The following is an 18,755-nucleotide window of genomic DNA, read 5'->3' on the forward strand; positions in this document are numbered from 1 at the left end:
TTTAAAGATACAGAAGACCTCTTGGAGGCCAGGCCTGGCAATGAAGAGGTCTTCTGCATCTTTAAAGGTTGTGCAGGGGGAAGGGAGAATTCCACCTTGTGGTTTTTCCCATTAGAGGGTTGCAAGAACACCTGCACTTGGCTGACTTCCTCTTCTCCTGAAGATACAGGATCAGCCTCAGGCCATGAACCTGGCAACCCTAGATGGGAGGCGAGGCCAGAAGCTGGCAGTTGAGCAGGGTGGGGAGAGTCAGGTAGCAGAAGCAGCCGTGGGGATGAGGCTAGTATGGTCTGGGAAAGAAACAGGTCTGAAGAGGAGGGAGGAAGAGGGAGGAAGAAGCGGCCTGAGAGAGGAGGTGTGTGCGGCCGCTCTGTTCTGCTGGGCCAGAAGACTCCGCAGTGGGGGATGGAGTGAGCCTCCCAGGGCTCCCCCCACCCCCGTGGTTGGCACAGTCCAATCTTGACTCAGCTCTAAGCCTTGTGCTCCAGTGGAGCCCCACACCTTCCTCCTCAGGATGCCAGCAGAGCCCCACTCCACAGCGGCTATTTCCCATGCATCTCTAGGCCCACTTTGGCTCTGAGGACCCTAGCCCTGAGGTATTATTATTATTATTAATTATTGCATTTCTTACATGTCCTTCACCATACTATTCCAGGGCGGATTACAACACGATAAAAATACCACATTAAAATCAGCAGGAGTGTGTGTGTGTGTACAGTGGGGTTGCAAGATACAAGATATAAAAGCAAACCTCTCTGTTGAAGAGGCAGTGGTATTAGTATTCGCCTTTATCGGCCCTGTCCCCACCCTGTCAATTGGTGCTTACTCCCAAGTAAAGTTGCACTGGAATGTAGCCTCGCTCACCCTGTTGCCTGGCAGACCAGCAATTCAAAAAAGGCTAAAAAGTATTTTTAATACATATCCAAAAAGTTTGGCAGGCATCTCCCCACCAAAGGTCACCCTACTTCATTTCCTCAATTCAGTGGTGTGTGTGTAACCTTTCCCCCCAGACCCATATGAATGGCTTTCCTCCTTTTAAGACCAATAGGAATGGAACAGCTGCCCTATCTAATGCTAGCATACCTGCGAGGTCTCTAGAATTCACTGCATCTTTTTTAAAGAGGTGCCAGCACTCAAGTCTCCATCAAGTTCCAGCCTTTATCATAGAAGGCTATGTGTCCCTTCTCCCTGATCTGGTATGTTGGAATCAGTGTACTAAAGACACTTCTCACATGCCAAGACACTACTTTCTTTAAATAAGACGTCTGACTGAACTGATAATATTGAAATCTTGATTTCTATCTGCGTTACAATTTGTAGTGGTGTGTTCGTTTCACATTTCCTAATTGTTGGTACAGACAACCTCTCAGTCACAATATTTCCCTTTAATTGATGCTTTGCTGGCTTTTTGTTTTATGCTGGATTTTTACACTGTTGCCCTGACTTGTTTTATGTTTGTTTCTATTTTCTGTTTTTATTATGTTTTTGTATTGATTGTGTATTTTTATTGTTTGTATTATGTTTGTAAGCTGCCCTGAGCTCTTTCACAGTGGAAGGGCAGGATATAAATCCTCTTAATAAATAAATAAATATTTCATAGTCTTGGATACTAGAGTCTAGGAGTTTAAGGCTGAAACTGTAAGTTTTTTAATTAAAAAAAAATTCCTCACATCTTCCCCCAGTTTTTGGTGGTAATTACTAGGCACAAAAGCAAAACAAGTGAACAATGCAACCATTACTATGCTTAATTCACATAATTAGCCAATAATTTGCATAATATGTAAAGTAGCCACCCCACATTTGTGGAGCTGGAATATGGCAACCCTGGTGTGGAGGGCTTTTCTTCCCCAAAGAGATGAGCAGCTGAACCCTAAAGAGCACCCAGCCTGGGGGGGGGGGAGCTTCCTCTTAAATGTGTGTGTGTAATGCAGCACCATTAGTCTGGCACAGCAGTGCCTTCCTTAAGTGCCCCAGCATGGGAGGGTGTGGGAGAGGGGTGGAGGATTCCTACTTCCTGACCCACGAATTTGGTGTCCTCCTCAGGGCATCCCTTTGGCTCGTGTCACCTGCCATGGAGCCTCTGTTGACTGAGATGTACGGCCTCCATGGTCAAACAGTCCCCGTAGCCCAGCCAATGTCAGACAGGAGGGAGATGGTGTCTGGGCTACCCTGGGAGAGAAAAGGCAACTGCAAAGGCATGATGCGAGGAGAGAGCAGCTATCAGGTCAGTGGGCCCAAGCAGGAGGCCTGGCCTGGCAGGACAGGACGTGAAGGGGGAGGGGGGAGGCAGTGGGAGGCTGGTGCCCTGCAGGGGGAGGATGCATCACCCAGCATTTTGGGACCAGAAGGGAGCCTGGAGCCGCCATTTCCATGCACAGCTATTTGATGCTTTGCCAGCTGAAAGGCTGGATTGTGCTACATGTCATGCCTGGCTTCACTTGTTACCCGCTCCCTTTGCTGCAGAGTCGGGAGGTATCAGGAGGTGAGACACGGAATGAGATAGGAGGGTGGGTGCCCTCCCTGTCAGATCCATCCGTTTTGTCTTCATATCGGTCCCATGAGGCAGATGAGGCTCATCCAAGGGGGCTCACCTGTGGGCTGCGTGGCCACCATTTGAGGAATCTGCGGGTGCTTCATCTAGAATGTCACTATTTTCAGGTGGGATTCAGTCACATACTAGCAAATTCAGGTTGCACAATGAAAGCTGATTTGGGCAACAAACCCACTCCCCCCTCCAAAAAAAATGCCAGACTTTTTGTGATAAGGAAAATGATTGGAAAATGCACTGGAAAGTGTGCAACAACTCTTGCTTGATGCAATATCGTCTAACCTTCCAGCAAGCAAATGAGAGTGAATGCTCAATAAACAGGTTGTCTGGAAGCAGCCAGAGTCCCCTTGGTCTAGGTTTATCCTTTCACTGCTTCTCGTCACAGCTATCTGAATATTCTCTTATTTGCACACAGGCACCTCCAGCCTGCTGTTTTTGAAGAATCTATTTCTTGACCATCATATGAAGCCATCCTTCTACTCATATCCTCCCATTCATGTTTTCATCTTCATAAAAATGCATGCATCTTTTCTTCATATCCATCCATCCATCCATCCATCCATCCATCCATCCATCCATCCATCCATCCATCCATCCATCCATCCATCCATCCATCCATCCATCCATCCATCCATCCATCCTCCCCTCTCTCCTTCTCTTCCCCCCAACATACACAGACACACACTATTTGTCTAGTTCACAGAACCAAGAAAGTCGGCAGATCCTTTCTCCACCTAGTAATCTAGGGTTGGAGTGTAGCTGTCTCTGGCTGGCCCTGGCTCTCAGACTCTCAGGCAGGGAGAGAGAGACAGACCTTTCACCATGTCCTACCATTTGATTATTTTATTTTAACTGGACATGGACGGAACCTGGGACCTTAACCTCCATATCCATCCATACGGCCTGCATCTTCATTAATATCCATCTATTTTAGGGATGGGGTTCTCTGCCTAGTTCTGATCCGCTTGTATTCCGATAGTCCATCGTTCATTCCTGATGCACCCTTTTTTTGTTCTCCTTTGCTTTGGCACCTGCTATTGTTTTTTTGGTTGCAAAAAAAATCGCACAGTTTTTAACAAATATTCCTCTGTAAATGATCACAATGTTCTACGTGGTTTATTTTTTCCTGTTTATCACACCTACACATGAATGCATCAACTTAGAGGAAATTATGAAGATAATTAAGTAAAATCAGGGGGGGAAATTCAGGAAAAAAATCAATGCTGATTACAGCCGCAGCCCGCCACAAAAAATCAGTGCTGGTCCGAAAAGACAGCGAATTGTCAAATTCGGTCGGAATCCGGCACTAAGTCTGATTTAGCGGATATTGTCCCCCGTCCCTAATCTATTTCCATAGTTATTTTGCATGCACCCATGTTTAGAAAGACAGCCAGTGTGGTGTAGTGGATTAAGGTGTTGGACTACGACCTGGGAGACCAGGGTTCGAATCCCCACACAGCCATGAAGCTCACTGGGTGACCTTGGGCCAGTCGCTGCCTCTCAGCCTCATGAAAACCCTATTCATAGGGTCGCCATAAGTTGGAATCGACTTGAAGACAGTACATTTACATTTATGTTTAGAAAACCCACCCACCTCTCCCTCCATCCATGGGAGGCTGCTCCTTTAGAACAAAATGGGCACTGCCCAACTGACCTCAGTCTGCCCTCAGCCAGACCCCATTTCTTACAAGCAAGCCAGTGTCAGGTTCCTCCTCCTCGGACTATGCACACACTAGTTGTTTCAAAAGCAGCAAATCCGTTTTGTCTAGTTGAGGTTTCAAACAATTCTGCCCATGGTTGGACACATCTTCGTTCCCCACTACTGATGAGGACCGCCCACAGCAAAGGGTTGGGGCAGTCACTGTGTCTGCCCTAGCCTACAGCAAAGTGTTTTCATTGGACACACCTGGAAGGGCAACGGGGTTGATGGCCAATCAGTTTTGCAGTCTGTGTGAAGCTTTCAAGGTAAAGTGCGCTGGAGCTGCAACTACCGAGGTTTTGGGTAAAAGGGGAGGAGTTTGCCTGGCGTCGTGTGTCCCGTGCATTTAGGAAACGGAGGTGGAGACACACTGAACCCAGCAAAAGTGCAAGTGTGTCTCTCTCTACACTAGTCTCACTGGTGCCCCCTGTCCTTGGCTCTGGCTCTACCTACTGCTGGCCTCCCGCTTTCCACCCTGCCAGTCCCCAGTGGGCACCAGCCGTCCCTGCCTACATCAGTTGTCGATCGTTTTATCCCCTGCGTGCCTTGTCTCTGAAAGAGGCGACTGTGCCAGGGCTCCTCGTGGGCAATTTACTGCTCCTGCCCAGACAAACTGAGCTGCCTGGACAATCCTCTGGTCTCTCCATATCTGCCCCCAGAAAAAGAAGAAGAAGCTGACTCAGCAGCTGCTGGAAGCCAGAGTGTGCGAGGATCACTTGACGCAAGGAGAGGAATGCTCGGAGCAGGTAGGACCAAGCGCAGAGAAGCCTTGCAGGCTCCTAGCCCTCCAGCCGCACACCCACAGCCCCGCAAGGGTCCAACCATGTCCATCATTTCATCCACAGGGCAGCCTGGAAGTACAAAGGGCTCTGCAGCAGGAAACCAAAGGAGAAAAATGCCACTTTCAGGCAAGGCGATAATTCCCAAGCAAGTAGAACTGTGAATGCCGAGGGAAATCACAACCCAGATATAGTGTTTGAAATGTTGTATTCAAAACATAACATTCAGATGTGTGCATGGCCCCAACTTTGTATATCATACCTAATGGTCTCTAGGTGACTTACAACACATTTTAAAAACATACAATACAAAATGAATTTAAAAGCATACAATATACAAATCTCCCCCGAAAAGGACTAAGATAGCATATCAAAGGCCTGAGTGAAAAGGAAAGTCTTTGCCTGGTGCCTAAAAATGGACAGAGAAGGCACTAGGCGCGCCTCCCTGGGGACAGGTCTATGTTTAGGAGACATCTGAACGTGCACCTTTTTACCCATTTTTGGGGAATTGTGGTTGCTTATTTACGCTTTAAGAACATAAGAACATAAGAAGAGCCTGCTGGATCAGGCCAGTGGCCCATCTAGTCCAACATCCTGTTGTCACAGTGGCCAACCAGGTGCCTGGGGGAAGCCCGCAAGCAGGACCAGAGTGCAAGCACACTCTCCCCTCCTGAGGCTTCAGGCAACTGGTTTTCAGAAGCATGCTGCCTCTGACTAGGGTGGCACAGCACAGCCATCACGGCTAGTAGCCATTGATAGCCCTGTCCTCCATGAATTTGTCTAATCTTCTTTTAAAGCCGTCCAAGCTGGTGGCCATTACTGCATCTGGTGGGAGCAAATTCCATAGTTTAACTATGCGCTGAGTAAAGAAGTACTTCCTTTTGTCTGTCCTGAATCTTCCAACATTCAGCTTCTTGGAATGTCCACGAGTTCTAGTATTCTGAGAGAGGGAGAAGAACTTTTCTCTATCCACTTTCTCAATGCCATGCATAATTTTATACACTTCTATCATGTCTCCTCTGACCCGCCTTTTCTCTAAACTAAAAAGCCCCAAATGCTGCAACCTTTCCTCGTAAGGGAGTCGCTCCATCCCCTTGATCATTCTGGTTGCCCTCTTCTGAACCTTTTCCAACTTTATAATATCCTTTTTGAGATGAGGCGACCAGAACTGGACACTGGGTCAACATTTTCATCGTGCTGTCCACTACAACCCTGAGGTCTCTCTCCTGGTCGGTCACCGCCAGTTCAGACCCCATGAGCGTATATGTGAAATTAAGATTTTTTGCTCCAATATGCATAATTTTACACTTGTTTATATTGAATTGCATTTGCCATTTTCCCGCCCATTCACTCAGTTTGGAGAGATCTTTTTGGAGCTCTTCGCAATCCCTTTTTGTTTTAACAACCCTGAACAATTTAGTGTCATTAGCAAACTTGGCCACTTCACTGCTCACTCCTAATTCTAGGTCATTAATGAACAAGTTGAAAAGTACAGGTCCCAATACCGATCCTTGAGGGACTCCACTTTCTACAGCCCTCCATTGGGAGAACTGTCCGTTTATTCCTACTCTCTGCTTTCTGCTTCTTAACCAATTCCTTATCCACAAGAGGACCTCTCCTCTTATTCCATGACTGCTAAGCTTCCTCAGAAGTCTTTGGTGAGGTACCTTGTCAAACGCTTTTTGAAAGTCTAAGTACACTATGTCCACTGGATCACCTCTGTCTATATGCTTGTTGACACTCTCAAAGAATTCTAATAGGTTACTGAGACAGGACTTTCCCTTGCAGAAGCCATGCTGGCTCTGCTTCAGCAAGGCTTGTTCTTCTATGTGCTTAGTTAATTTAGCTTTAATAATACTTTCTACCAGTTTTCCAGGGACAGAAGTTAAGCTAACTGGCCTGCAATTTCCAGGATCCCCTCTGGATCCCTTTTTGAAGATTGGCGTTACATTTGCCACTTTCCAGTCCTCAGGCACGGAGGAGGACCCGAGGGACAAGTTACATATTTTAGTTAGCAGATCAGCAATTTCACATTTGAGTTCTTTGAGAACTCTCGGGTGGATGCCATCTGGGCCCGGTGATTTGTCAGTTTTTATATTGTCCATTAAGCCTAGAACTTCCTCTCTCGTTACCACTATTTGTCTCAGTTCCTCAGAATCCCTTCCTGCAAATGTTAGTTCAGGTTCAGGGATCTGCCCTATATCTTCCACTGTGAAGACAGATGCAAAGAATTCATTTAGCTTCTCTGCAATCTCCTTATTGTTCTTTAGTACACCTTTGACTCCCTTATCATCCAAGGGTCCAATCGCCTCCCTAGATGGTCTCCTGCTTTGAATGTATTTATAGAATTTTTTGTTGTTGGTTTTTATGTTCTTAGCAATGTGCTCCTCAAATTCTTTTTTAGCATCCCTTATTGTCTTCTTGCATTTCTTTTGCCAGAGTTTGTGTTCTTTTTTATTTTCTTCATTTGGACAAGACTTCCATTTTTTGAAGGAAGACTTTTTGCCTCTAAGAGCTTCCTTGACTTTGCTCGTTAACCATGCTGGCATCTTCTTGGCCCTGGCGGTACCTTTTCTGATCTGCGGTATGCACTCCAGTTGAGCTTCTAATATAGTGTTTTTAAACAACTTCCAAGCATTTTCGAGTGATGTGACCCTCTGGGCTTTGTTTTTCAGCTTTCTTTTTACCAATCCCCTCATTTTTGTGAAGTTTCCTCTTTTGAAGTCAAATGTGACCGTGTTGGATTTTCTTGGCAATTGGCCAGTTACATGTATGTTTAATTTAATAGCACTGTGGTCACTGCTCCCAATCGGTTCAACAACACTTACATCTCGCACCAGGTCCCGGTCCCCACTGAGGATTAAGTCCAGGGTTGCCGTCCCTCTGGTCGGTTCCATGACCAACTGGTCTAGGGAATAGTCATTTAGAATATCTAGAAACTTTGCTTCTTTGTCATGACTGGAACACGTATGCGGCCAGTCTATGTCCGGGTAGTTGAAGTCACCCATTACTACCACATTTCCTAGTTTGGATGCTTCCTCAATTTCATATCTCATCTCAAGGTCTCCCTGAGCATTTTGATCAGGGGGACGATAGATCGTTCCCAGTATTAAGTCCCTCCTGGGGCATGGTATCACCACCCACAACGATTCTGTGGAGGAGTCTGCCTCTTTAGGGGTTTCGAGCTTGCTGGATTCAATGCCTTCTTTCACGTATAGAGCGACTCCGCCACCAATACGTCCTTCCCTGTCCTTCCGATATAGTTTATATCCAGGGATAACCGTATCCCACTGGTTTTCTCCATTCCACCAGGTCTCCGTTATGCTCACTATATCAATGCTCTCCTCTAAGACCAAGCACTCTAGTTCTCCCATCTTGGTTTGGAGGCTCCTAGCATTAGCGTACAGGCACTTGTAAGCAGTGTCTCTCTTCAAGTGTCTTTGGCACTTGTGGTTAGGCCTGTGGTAATTTTGCTCTTCTGAATTTATATCCTGTGCCCCTGCTCTCACAATGCCTACTTCTAGGCCTACCCCTTTTAAAATTTCATAATTTCTTTGGTTTTTATCCCAGGGGGGAGGTTTATTCCGAACCGGACCTTTCTCAGCTCCTGTCGGGTTTCCCCCCTCAGTCAGTTTAAAAGCTGCTCTGCTACCTTTTTAATTTTAAGTGCCAGCAGTCTGGTTCCATTCTGGTTCAAGTGGAGCCCGTCCCTTTTGTACAGGCCCGGCTTGTCCCAAAATGTACCCTAGTGCCTAACAAATCTAAACCCTTCCACCCGACACCATCGTCTCATCCACGCATTGAGACTGTGAAGCTGGGCCTGTCTGGCTGGTCCTGCGCGTGGAACCGGTAGCATTTCAGAGAAAGCCACCTTGGAGGTCCTGGCTTTCAGCATCCTACCTAGCAACCTAAATTTTGCTTCCAGGACCTCACGGCTGCATTTCCCCATGTCGTTGGTGCCAACGTGCACCACGACCACTGACTCCTTCCCACCACTGTCTACCAAACTATCTAAACGACGGGCGATATCTGCAACCTTGGCACCAGGCAGGCAAAACACCTTGCAGTCTACACGCCCATCACACACCCCACTGTCTATGTTCCTAATGATCGAATCACCCACTACAAGGATCCCTCCACCCCCTGGAGATATATCCTCGGCACGAGAGGATAGCTGCTCATCCCCCAAGGAATGGGTCCCTTCTAAGGGATCGTTTCCCTCTTCCTCAGCTGGATGCTCTCCTTCCCCGAGACCATCGTTCTCCATGATAGCAGGAGAGCTATCATCGCTGGAGTGGGACACAGCTATAACGTCCCTGAAGGCCTCCTCCACACACCTCTCTGCCTCTCTCAGCTTTTCCAGGTCTGCCACCTTGGCCTCAAGGAAATGAAGTCATTCCCGGAGAGCCAGGAGCTCATTGCACCGAGGGCACACCCACAACTGCTGTCCAACAGACAGATAGTCGTACATGCTGCAGGCGGTGCAAAACACTGGAAAGCCCCCACACCCCTGCTGGCTTCTTACCTGCATAGTTTTGTTTGAGGTTTATTACGTCAATAGGTTGGAGACTGTGGTTTAGTTGAGGTCAGGGAACAGAAGGGCAGAGTGGGGGGCCCTGGCCTCCTCGCCCTGCTGCCGAACTCGCTCTGCTGCTTAACTCGCCTTGACGCTTGGTCAGCTGGGGCTCCCTCTAGCTCGTGGAGCAGGCCACTACTTTTTATCAATACGTATATGAGTACAGGCCCCTGGTTTTTTACAGAAAAGGCTCTGACTAGTAGTATAAGGTTATGAAGGTTTGAAAGGAACCAGTGTCTGTCTTCATTTTCTATTTCTTTTTATCTTTTCCCTTCTATTTCTTTTTTAGAAACTACCTCGCTCCTGACTAAATCCCGTATGATCAGGTGCACAAAAACTTATTTCACACTGCACCTTTTTTTAGGCTATACAAAATGCGTGTAGCCGCAGCTACGCCTTGGAGCGCAAATCTTTTTATACATACATACACATATATTAATGGTTTAAGGGATTCCGATTGTTTTGATGTTTTTAACTACTATGAATGTTGACATCTACAAATTATCATTATTTTGCAACCTGCCCTGAGACCTTCCGGTGATGGGTGTGTAATAATAAATATATTTGATAGATAAATAAAATCTGAATGGCAAAATCAAAAATCAGGGCAAAGTTCTCTGTTCTTTGAGAGCTCGCTTCCTCTGTTTGCTGACTGCTCTTCATGAGCAGGAAGAAACTTTTTTGGGGGAAGGATCTGGATCCAGCAGCCCTCTGGGAGTGTCACCTTGCACGGACCTGGAATGAAAGGAGCCTTTAATAAGACTGGGGGGGGGGGGCTCCAGACTGGCTTTTTGTTATGGGTGTATTCTGCAACTTATTATTGACACAGTAAACATGCATTAGTGGTGGATTTATACTGGGCTGTCCACACATCATTCCACTTTATTAGTTGTTTTGTGGGGCTTCTCCAATGCTGTTGTATTGTTGCAGTCTGGAGGGGCACTCTTGTGCCATAGTGCAACGAAAGCAGGACAAAAAATAAACAGGAACATTTGTGGTATGAAAAGTTATGGGATTTCAGCATGAAGTTATGAGGCATTCACTGATCAGAAACGGCACAGTATGTTCGCCCAAAAGCTTTTGCAAATGCAACCAGAGCTGAAAGCTGGTTCATGAGTAACTGGCCTGGCACCATTAAGAGCACAACTAATCATGCATGCACAATAAAAGGGATGCCACTCCGGACGGAGGGGAGGGGGGAGACACTGGCCGCTTAAGCGGTTGAGGCATCTTAGCTCAGGGGAGGGAGAAAGATCCCTGCAGGAGGAAAGACACAAGAGAGGTTGATAAAACCAGCCTTGGGGCAGAGAAAGTGACCAAGATTCATAATTTTTAAAAACCAGACACATACTCTTGAGGTACTTTGAGGAGCCAATGAACGTGCCAGTAAGAGGAGCTCAGAAAGCAAGCAAAAGGGACAGATGTGCAGGATGGCAGTTCCGTTGCCCAGACCTGTTTTCAGACCAGGCCCTTTTGATGTGATGCAGGGCTGTTGACAATGTAAATTATAGCTGCATTGCACAGCTGATAACTGCAGGACTTTGACTGTGTGTGTGTGTGTAGGGGGGAGGTGCAAGACAGAAATGCTGACTCTTTTTCCATGCAGGGTGGAGACCTGCTTCCGCAGAAAGAAGGGGTGAATTCGGGCAACTGGAGGCTGGACTTTGAGTCAGAGTCGATCCATGAAGAGTGAGTACAAAACCTTCCCCAGCGCCATCTGCTGCCTTGCTGGCCAGGCCAAACCCTCCCTGGGAGCCGTTTCCCACTTTACCTGCATTAAGGGCCTCACCCTTTCCAACTGGGAACCAATCAGTTTCTCCATATTCTGCCCTTAGAGTAGCCACTTGTCCAGAGTATAGGTTGCGCATCAGGACAATCAGATGCTGTGGCACCCCATGATGAAACTGAGGATATCCTACTTTGGACACATCATGAGAAGACATGATTCACTAGAAAAGACAATATGCTGGGAAAAACAGAAGGGAGTAGAAAAAGAGGAAGGCCAAACAAGAGATGGATTGATTCCATAAAGGAAGCTAAAGACCTGAAATTACAAGATCTGACCAGGGTGGTTCATGACAGATGTTCTTGGAGGTTGCTGATTCATAGGGTCGCCATAAGTTGTGATCGACTTGAAGGCACATAACAACAAAGGGTGTCACCTGCATGGAGGAGGTGAGGAGGAGACCTGTTGCTTTTCAGTGACCTCCCTTCCCTCCTCCTTCGCAGCCTTCCTGTTTCCCCCCACCCTTGGCCTGCCCACCACCCTTCCGTCCCCAGCACCTCCATAAGAACATAAGAAGAGCCTGCTGGATCAGGCCAGTGGCCCATCTAGTCCAGCATCCTGTTCTCACAGTGGCCAACCAGGTGCCTGGGGGAAGCCCGCAAGCAGGACCCGAGTGCAAGAACACTCTCCCCTCCTGAGGCTTCCGGCAACTGGTTTTCAGAAGCATGCTGCCTCTGACTAGGGTGGCAGAGCACAGCCATCACGGCTAGTAGCCATTGATAGCCCTGTCCTCCATGAATTTGTCTAATCTTCTTTTAAAGCCGTCCAAGCTGGTGGCCATTACTGTGTCTTGTGGGAGCAAATTCCATAGTTTAACTATGTGCTGAGTAAAGAAGTACTTCCTTTTGTCTGTCCTGAATCTCCAGTCTCCAAGCTTGCTCTTCAGCTGGGTCAAACTAGACATTACGCAAAATTTGTCATTAGCAACTATTTGTGAGTTCTTTGGGAAGAGGGACCGACTGTTAAGCCACTCCAGGAATTGTGGCTCTGGGAGGGGAAGAGGGGGTTCTCCTAACAGCTCTCAGCACCCTTCACAAAATACCCTTCCCAGGATTCTTTGGGAGAAGCCATGGAAGAAATGTATGGCGTGAACGCAGCTTAGGTTTAACTCCCCTGTGCTGCAGTTAGCATTACGGCAGGTGGTGGAGGACCTTTTCCAGCCTGAGGGCCGTATTCCCTTCTGGGGGCCACCAGTGCTGGGTGGAGCCAGAGGCAAAAGCAGGTGGGATAATTAATGTCAATGTTGCCTTTGTACAATATGCACTCCTCTCTGTCCTTCATCCAGACCAGGAAGAGGCCATCTTGGAGGTCCAGGACACAGTCCAGCCTGACCAAAACACGCAGGGAGGGTGTGAAGCAAGACCAGTGGGGGTGGTGGTCTGGGGAGAGTTCTGAGGGCCAAATAAAGGACATGTGGGGGGCACATTCAGCCTCAGGGCCTGAGGTGTCCCGCCTCTGCCTTTGGGGACAAACCTCCAACTGCCTCAGTACTCTCCACTTTCCAGAAACAGCTCAGGGAGTGTGGCTGTAAGTCCCCCAAGGGGGCAGCTGGTGACTCTGGTTGCCAAGCTCTGTCTGGGCAGCTTTTCGGGCCAGTGTGTGAGGAAGCAGCTTGTTGCAGAGCTGGTGGCCAAGTCAGGGGGAGTGAGGTCTAGGTGAGGGAGTCTTGGCTGGCTGGCTGCAAGCGGATCTAGGAGTGCGGCTGACCCAGTCCAGGGAATTCATGTCAGGGTTAGATTTTCTTAATCTTTCTACTTTTAACATGTATCCTTCTTAATTTGTGTTCTATTTCGTTTTTGTTGTGCTTTCTGTTGTTTGTTTGTACATGTTTTTGTGATTTTTTACTATGATATATTGTAGTTTATCTTGTTTGTTCACCGCCCTGAGAGCTATTCTGCTAAGGGCGGTATATAAATGGAAATACTACTACTAATACTAATAATAATAATAATAACCAGTAGGAAGCCCAGGCAGGGAGCCAAGGATCAAAGCTGTGGGAGTTTCTTCCTTGTGATTTTAAGATAATGGGGGGAGGGCACAGGGGAGATGGACGCAACGCCCCACGCACAGGGCCGGATTATCCATTAGGCTTAGTAGGCTGAAGCCTAGGGGTCTGGAGCTCTTGGGGCCCCCTGCATAAGCTAAAAAAAATTATACTTACCTTTTCCTCCACTGTTTTTTGCGGCTTGCCATCAATCAAGATGGCGGCTGAGGTTTCCCTAAGGGGCTGAAGCCTCTGCCGCCATCTTGGTTGATGGCACGCATGCATGCTACATGTGTGCATTGCTGCCATCAACCAAGATGGCGGCAGAAGCTTCAGCCCCTTAGGGAAACCTTGGCCACCATCTTGATTGATGGCAAACCTGCGCGCATAGTGCGCGCAGCTGCAAAAAAAGCAGAAAGGTAGGTGAAGCGGGGGGGATGGGATGGGATGGCGGGCAGCTCAGAAGCTCCTGTCCTGCGATCCCTCCTGAGGCTGTTTCCGCGGATCGCGGAAGGGGAGCGGAGGGGCCCAGGGCATGCTGGTGCCCAAGGGCCCCATCATGCCCGGAGCCGGCCCTGAGAAAAATATTGCCTAAGAGGAGAAGGGCCCCCCAAGCACCAAGCAGCCGAGGGGCCCTCCTCAGCTGAATCCGGCCCTGCCCACGCACGTTGCATATTTAGCTTAATTAATACACTAAGGCTACAACCCAATCCACGTCTACCCAGAAGCAAGCTCCATTGGGTTCAGTGGAACTTACTCCCAGGTAAACGTGTATTAGACCGCAGCTTCAGTTCTCTTAGTTAACACACCTCTTTGCCGTGGCCTTTGACCCATGAGAGGTGCATTTTTGGGATCCACCCTATTCTTGTGAGTGTAATTTGTTTTTGACTGTTTTCGGTGCCGTATTTTAAATTGTTGTGTGGCGCCCTGGGATCTTAGGGTAAAGGATGGGGGGCTGTCAATCATCAACATCATCGGCCCTTCAGTGCCGTCGTCTTGTGCCTTTCCATTCTCCCTGCCTGCGTTCGTCCTCCCGGGGTAGCTGGCTGGCCATGGAGTGCTGGGCCTGGAGGCCTTTGGTGTGATCCGTCAAGGCAACCCTTATGCACGACTCATTCCTGTGGGGCGGCCCTCCTGCTTCTCAGGGCCACTGGGCTAGCGGAAGGAGGTGGCCTCTGGACCTGAAGGACCAACCTCCTTTCTTTACCTGTGTTGACCTCCTGCGGATTTGCTCCCTCCCCAAGGTGGCGGCAGACAGTGGGGAGCCCCTCTGCACGGCATCCTGGTGGAGGAGGGATGGGGGAACCCTTCCATTTCGGTTTCCTTCCGTTTCTCATTTTTCTGTAAGATTTGGCGAATGCAGATTCCAGCGGTTTCTGTGTTTGTTTTGGAAAATGAGAATTAGGCAGGCTCATCTTTAAGTGTGAACTGAATCAAATTTCTCTTCCCCCCCCCCCCATCCGTCACCAGGAGATCACCCTCTCTTGCTTCTGTTTTCCAGGATTTATTGGGGCTGCTTCTACTTTTTCCCTTGGCTCAGGATGTGCAGGAGAGACAAAAAGGAACAGCCATAAAAGGTACATGGGACTCCTTTGCAGAGCAATAGCTGGGATGGGCCGTTGGTCAGGAAACCAGGTGGGGGTAGCGTCAAAGGGGGGGCAGACAGAGCTGTGAATCCATAACTTCAAAGTGAGAACAAGGAAGTTCTGTCTAGTTATTCACAGAGCAAACTCACACACTTGCAATGAGCTAAAGCAAGTCTTCCCAAACTTGATGCCCTCCAGGTGTTGCTGCCTACAACTGCCATTAGCCTCTAGCCAGCACAGGTGTATGATGCTGAGGGTGAAGGGAGCATAGCTGGGGCTGATGGGAACTGTAGTCCAAAACGGGATCAGGAGGGCACCAGGTTGGATCAGGCAGGGCTAAAACGTTTCTGAAGGAGAATGTCTAACCTAGAGCTGCCAACACACTTTGTAAAACATGGACTCTTTTTGTTGGCTCTGGTCCCGCCTGCTCTCTGGTCATTAGTGTCCAGACTCCAAACTGCTTGGGGCATGGACTGTGTGAAAGAGACTTAGATGTGGATGCTTCTGGGCACCCAGGCCCTTGTCCCAAGGGCATCACCTTAAGCTACAGTGGCCTGGTTTGGCATTCATTTATTGAATATACCTCTGAAGATACGTTTGTACGTTGCCCATCCATAGAGGCCTGGCAGATTTGGAAAAATGCATCATCACAGTAGTTGTCCTACAGAAAGTTAATGTGAGCTATTGCCCTATCAACTGGATTTAGGGATGCCAGGTTCATGGCCTGATCCTGATCCTGTACCTTTAGGAGAAGAGAAAGTCAGCCAAGTGCAAGTTGTTCCCTGTAATGGGAAAAATCACAAGGTGGAATTCTCCCTTCCCTCTGCACAACTTTTAAGGATACAGAAGACCTCTGGAGGCTGGGCCTGGCAACCAAAAGGTTCCATATCTTCAAAAGTTGTGCAGGGGGAAGGGAGAATTCCACCTTGTGAATGAATGAATAGATTTATTTCGGTCAAAGACCAGGCAGATTCCACCTTGTGGTTTTTCCCATTACAGTGTTGCAAGAACACCTGCGCTTGGCTGACTTCCTCTTCTCCTAAAGATACAGGACCAGTCTCAGGTCATGAACCTGGCAACCCTAGCTGGTTTTGTTCTTAGATATGTGCCTTGAAAGACTTTGTTCCCTTTCCCCTTTGATTTTGTTAATTTTTGTCTGTATTTGATTGTATTGGTGTCTGACTGATGTGAATAAGAAGCTTTGCTTTGCATGAGGAAAAGATACCTTGCAAAGAAAAGAAACGAAAAGTTTAAACAGCAGCAGCTGCCCCCCCCCCGGCGTCTCTGGTGGAGGAACAGAGTCTTGTTGGTGGGAGCATTCACCATGTGACCGTTGGCCCTTCTGCCTTCAGACTCTGGGACCGATGCCATCACCTTTACTTGCCTATAGGCCCTCTCCGGATTAGTTTTCCTGTCGTCCAACACACACCTGGGAAATTAAAAAGATTTGCTCTCCTTTCAAGGCCTGGTGGAGGGGGAAGGGAAGGTGTCTTGCTATGCTGGAGCTGGAGTGCAGCAGCGCTTTGCCTGTAATGGGATCTAATGGGAGAGGATGGCGCCCAAAGAGAAAAGATAACCCAGTTGACTATGCCCACCTAAGGGATGCTGGGAAGCTGCCTCATACTGAGTCTGGTCACTGGTCCTTCTAGCCTAGTGTGGTCTACACCGACTGGCAGCAGCTTTTCAGTTCAGGCAGGGGATATTCTCAGCCCTACCTGGAAGTGCCAGGGTTTGAACCCAGAGCTAGTGAGCTTTGGCCCTTCACCCTCCAAAAAGAGGCTTTGTGGCACGACAGAGACAAAACTCACCAAAAAGGTCACTGGAGTGTGCAAAGCAGACGGACAGCTTCACAAGATTTAGGAACCTATACTGCGTCAGACCACTGGCCCATTTAGCTCAGTACTGCCTGCACTGGCTGGCAGCAGCTCCCCAGGGTTTCAGGCAGGGGTCCCTCCTGGTCCTGCCTGGAGATGCTTTTGGGACTGAACCGGGACCTTTTGTGTGCAAAGCAGGTTGTCTTCCACTGAGCGATGTCCCTTTGTTAGGACATTGTCTCTAGACGTAGTATAACGCCAGTATAGAAGTGTGTTCAGTTCTGGTAAGAACATCTTTTCTTTTTCAGAAAGGTACAACAGAACTGCAGCTCCCCCCAAAGGGCAACTCAAGTGACCAACTCTTCCTTTTAAGACGTTTAACCGAAAGGGATGAGCGTCACTCAGCCCTTTAAAGGCCTCTTCTTTAAATGAGCTCAGATTCTGTCAGACTTAGTCTAATTCATTAATTTGCACAGCAGCTTTGCAGTCATACTTTGCGTTGCTTTAGCAAGATCGGCCCTGGCTAACCTGATACGAAGCCGAAATGTTCTGCAACCTGAGATCCTTTTAACTGGAGATGCCATTTGGGGACTGAACCTGGAAGCTTTTGTAGACAAAAAAGCACGCGCTCTGGCACCAAACTTTGGGGCCCCTCTTAGCCTAGTTACCAGGAGTAGCTGTATTTTGGAAACCTTTGCGAGGATTAAACAGGACAGCACAGAGTCAAGGTGGGAGTTCAAAGTCTGCGTGCGTGGGGGGAGATCAGCTGTCAGGCTGGATCTCTCTCAGTAGCAGGTGTGCCTCGCTAGTCCGAGCACCCTGCCCCAGAGAGGCCATACTGTGGCTGCTCTCGGCACCTGGAACGAGCTGCAGGCATGAATTTGGGGGCAGAGACAAAGCATGACAGCAGTCTCTTCCCAGCTGTCTTCCACAGCCAGTTCCAGAGTAGACTCTAGCAAGGATGCCTGGCTATGACTGACTGAATGTGCAGGGGACTGACAAAGGGTCCAGGGCAGCCTTCCCCAGTCTTGGTGCCCTCCCGCTGTTTTGGGCCACTCCATCAGCCAGTGCAGCTCTGAGGGGTAGGTTGATGTAAATGGTGCTCCTCTCACCCTCCTTGCCTTTTTCTCCCTCTAGCTTTCTACCCACCAGGGGGGCCTGCTGCGATCCATTCCCTGCTGCCAGCACCTCTGCGCCCCCTCCCTCCACCCCCTCCCGTCTTTAGCCAGATCACTAAGGATGCTCTGCAGGCGGCTGCCTCTATTTGGCCCGACATGCCCAGCGCTGGTCGCCCAGATATATTTCAGCTGCTGTTCCCTGGAAGGACCGAGATCTACAACACCCCCAGAATTAAAGCTTCTGACACCCCCCTCTGGCTGCCAGCCCTCTTTTTCCCCACCGATGGGGATGATGGGGGCGGCCTTGGTCGTCTGTGTCTTTTGCCACCAGGGGATGCTGATTCCTTGAGCAGGGGAAACTGGGTTGCTACAAGAAGACATTTCAATTCGCTTGTGTGTGAATTAACACTCCACCTGCACGTGGGTGCCATTTCAGTGCCTCTCCCAAAATTCTTCAGAGATTTGTGGTGCATACCATTCATGCCTCCTCCACTTTAACTGTTCATTAACCCACCTGCCAGCAGCAGCTTCCTGAGAACCGCACTGCATTTTTGTGTAGGGTGTGTGTGCATGTGTCTGCTGAACGTCCTTGGCTGCTGCAGGTGATGGAACTTTTAAAAGACATCTGCACTGGTAATGGCAATCCTCCAAAACGTTCAAAGAATTACCCCCCCCATTCACTTCCTGTAAAAAGGACAGCAAATTTTGGGGCATTTTGATCAGCTTCAGGGGTTGGTTGGGCTGTTGTCAGTCTCATGCGGCTCAATCTCATACTACCCTGATAATGTAAGACTGCAGAGTCCCGCACAGGAGGGGTGAAAACCACAAAAAAGGGCTGGATTGGGGTGGCATTGACAAGGATCTT

General features: G+C 48.6%; 1 protein-coding gene across 2 annotated transcripts; it reads left to right on the forward strand.

Annotated features, from left to right (window-relative positions):
- The first annotated feature begins 251 nt into the window (after window positions 1–251).
- Window positions 252–18,141, forward strand: LOC133378264 (uncharacterized). Of its 2 annotated transcripts, none has more exons than XM_061613083.1 (7): window positions 252–596; window positions 2,044–2,224; window positions 4,907–4,993; window positions 5,093–5,155; window positions 11,209–11,291; window positions 14,874–14,949; window positions 17,910–18,141. In XM_061613083.1, exons 2-6 carry the CDS (start codon window positions 2,072–2,074, stop codon window positions 14,944–14,946), a joined length of 459 nt encoding a protein of 152 aa, XP_061469067.1. In that variant the 5' UTR covers window positions 252–596; window positions 2,044–2,071; the 3' UTR covers window positions 14,947–14,949; window positions 17,910–18,141. The 2 variants fall into 2 exon arrangements, with proteins under 2 accessions (XP_061469067.1, XP_061469059.1); XM_061613075.1 differs by lacking the exon at window positions 252–596 and adding an exon at window positions 1,135–1,196.
- The last annotated feature ends 614 nt before the right edge of the window (window positions 18,142–18,755 follow it).

Source organism: Rhineura floridana, chromosome 1 (assembly GCF_030035675.1).
Source record: "Rhineura floridana isolate rRhiFlo1 chromosome 1, rRhiFlo1.hap2, whole genome shotgun sequence".
In the NCBI taxonomy this organism is placed as follows: domain Eukaryota; kingdom Metazoa; phylum Chordata; class Lepidosauria; order Squamata; family Rhineuridae; genus Rhineura; species Rhineura floridana.

Coding starts and splice junctions, on each gene's coding strand:
- LOC133378264 (XM_061613075.1), top strand. CDS start 1,174: ATGTGTCCCTTCTCCCTGATCTG. Junction 1,197..2,043: donor TGTCCCTTCTCCCTGATCTG/GTATGTTGGAAT, acceptor TGTCCTCCTCAG/GGCATCCCTTTGGCTCGTGT. Junction 4,994..5,092: donor GAGAGGAATGCTCGGAGCAG/GTAGGACCAAGC, acceptor TTTCATCCACAG/GGCAGCCTGGAAGTACAAAG.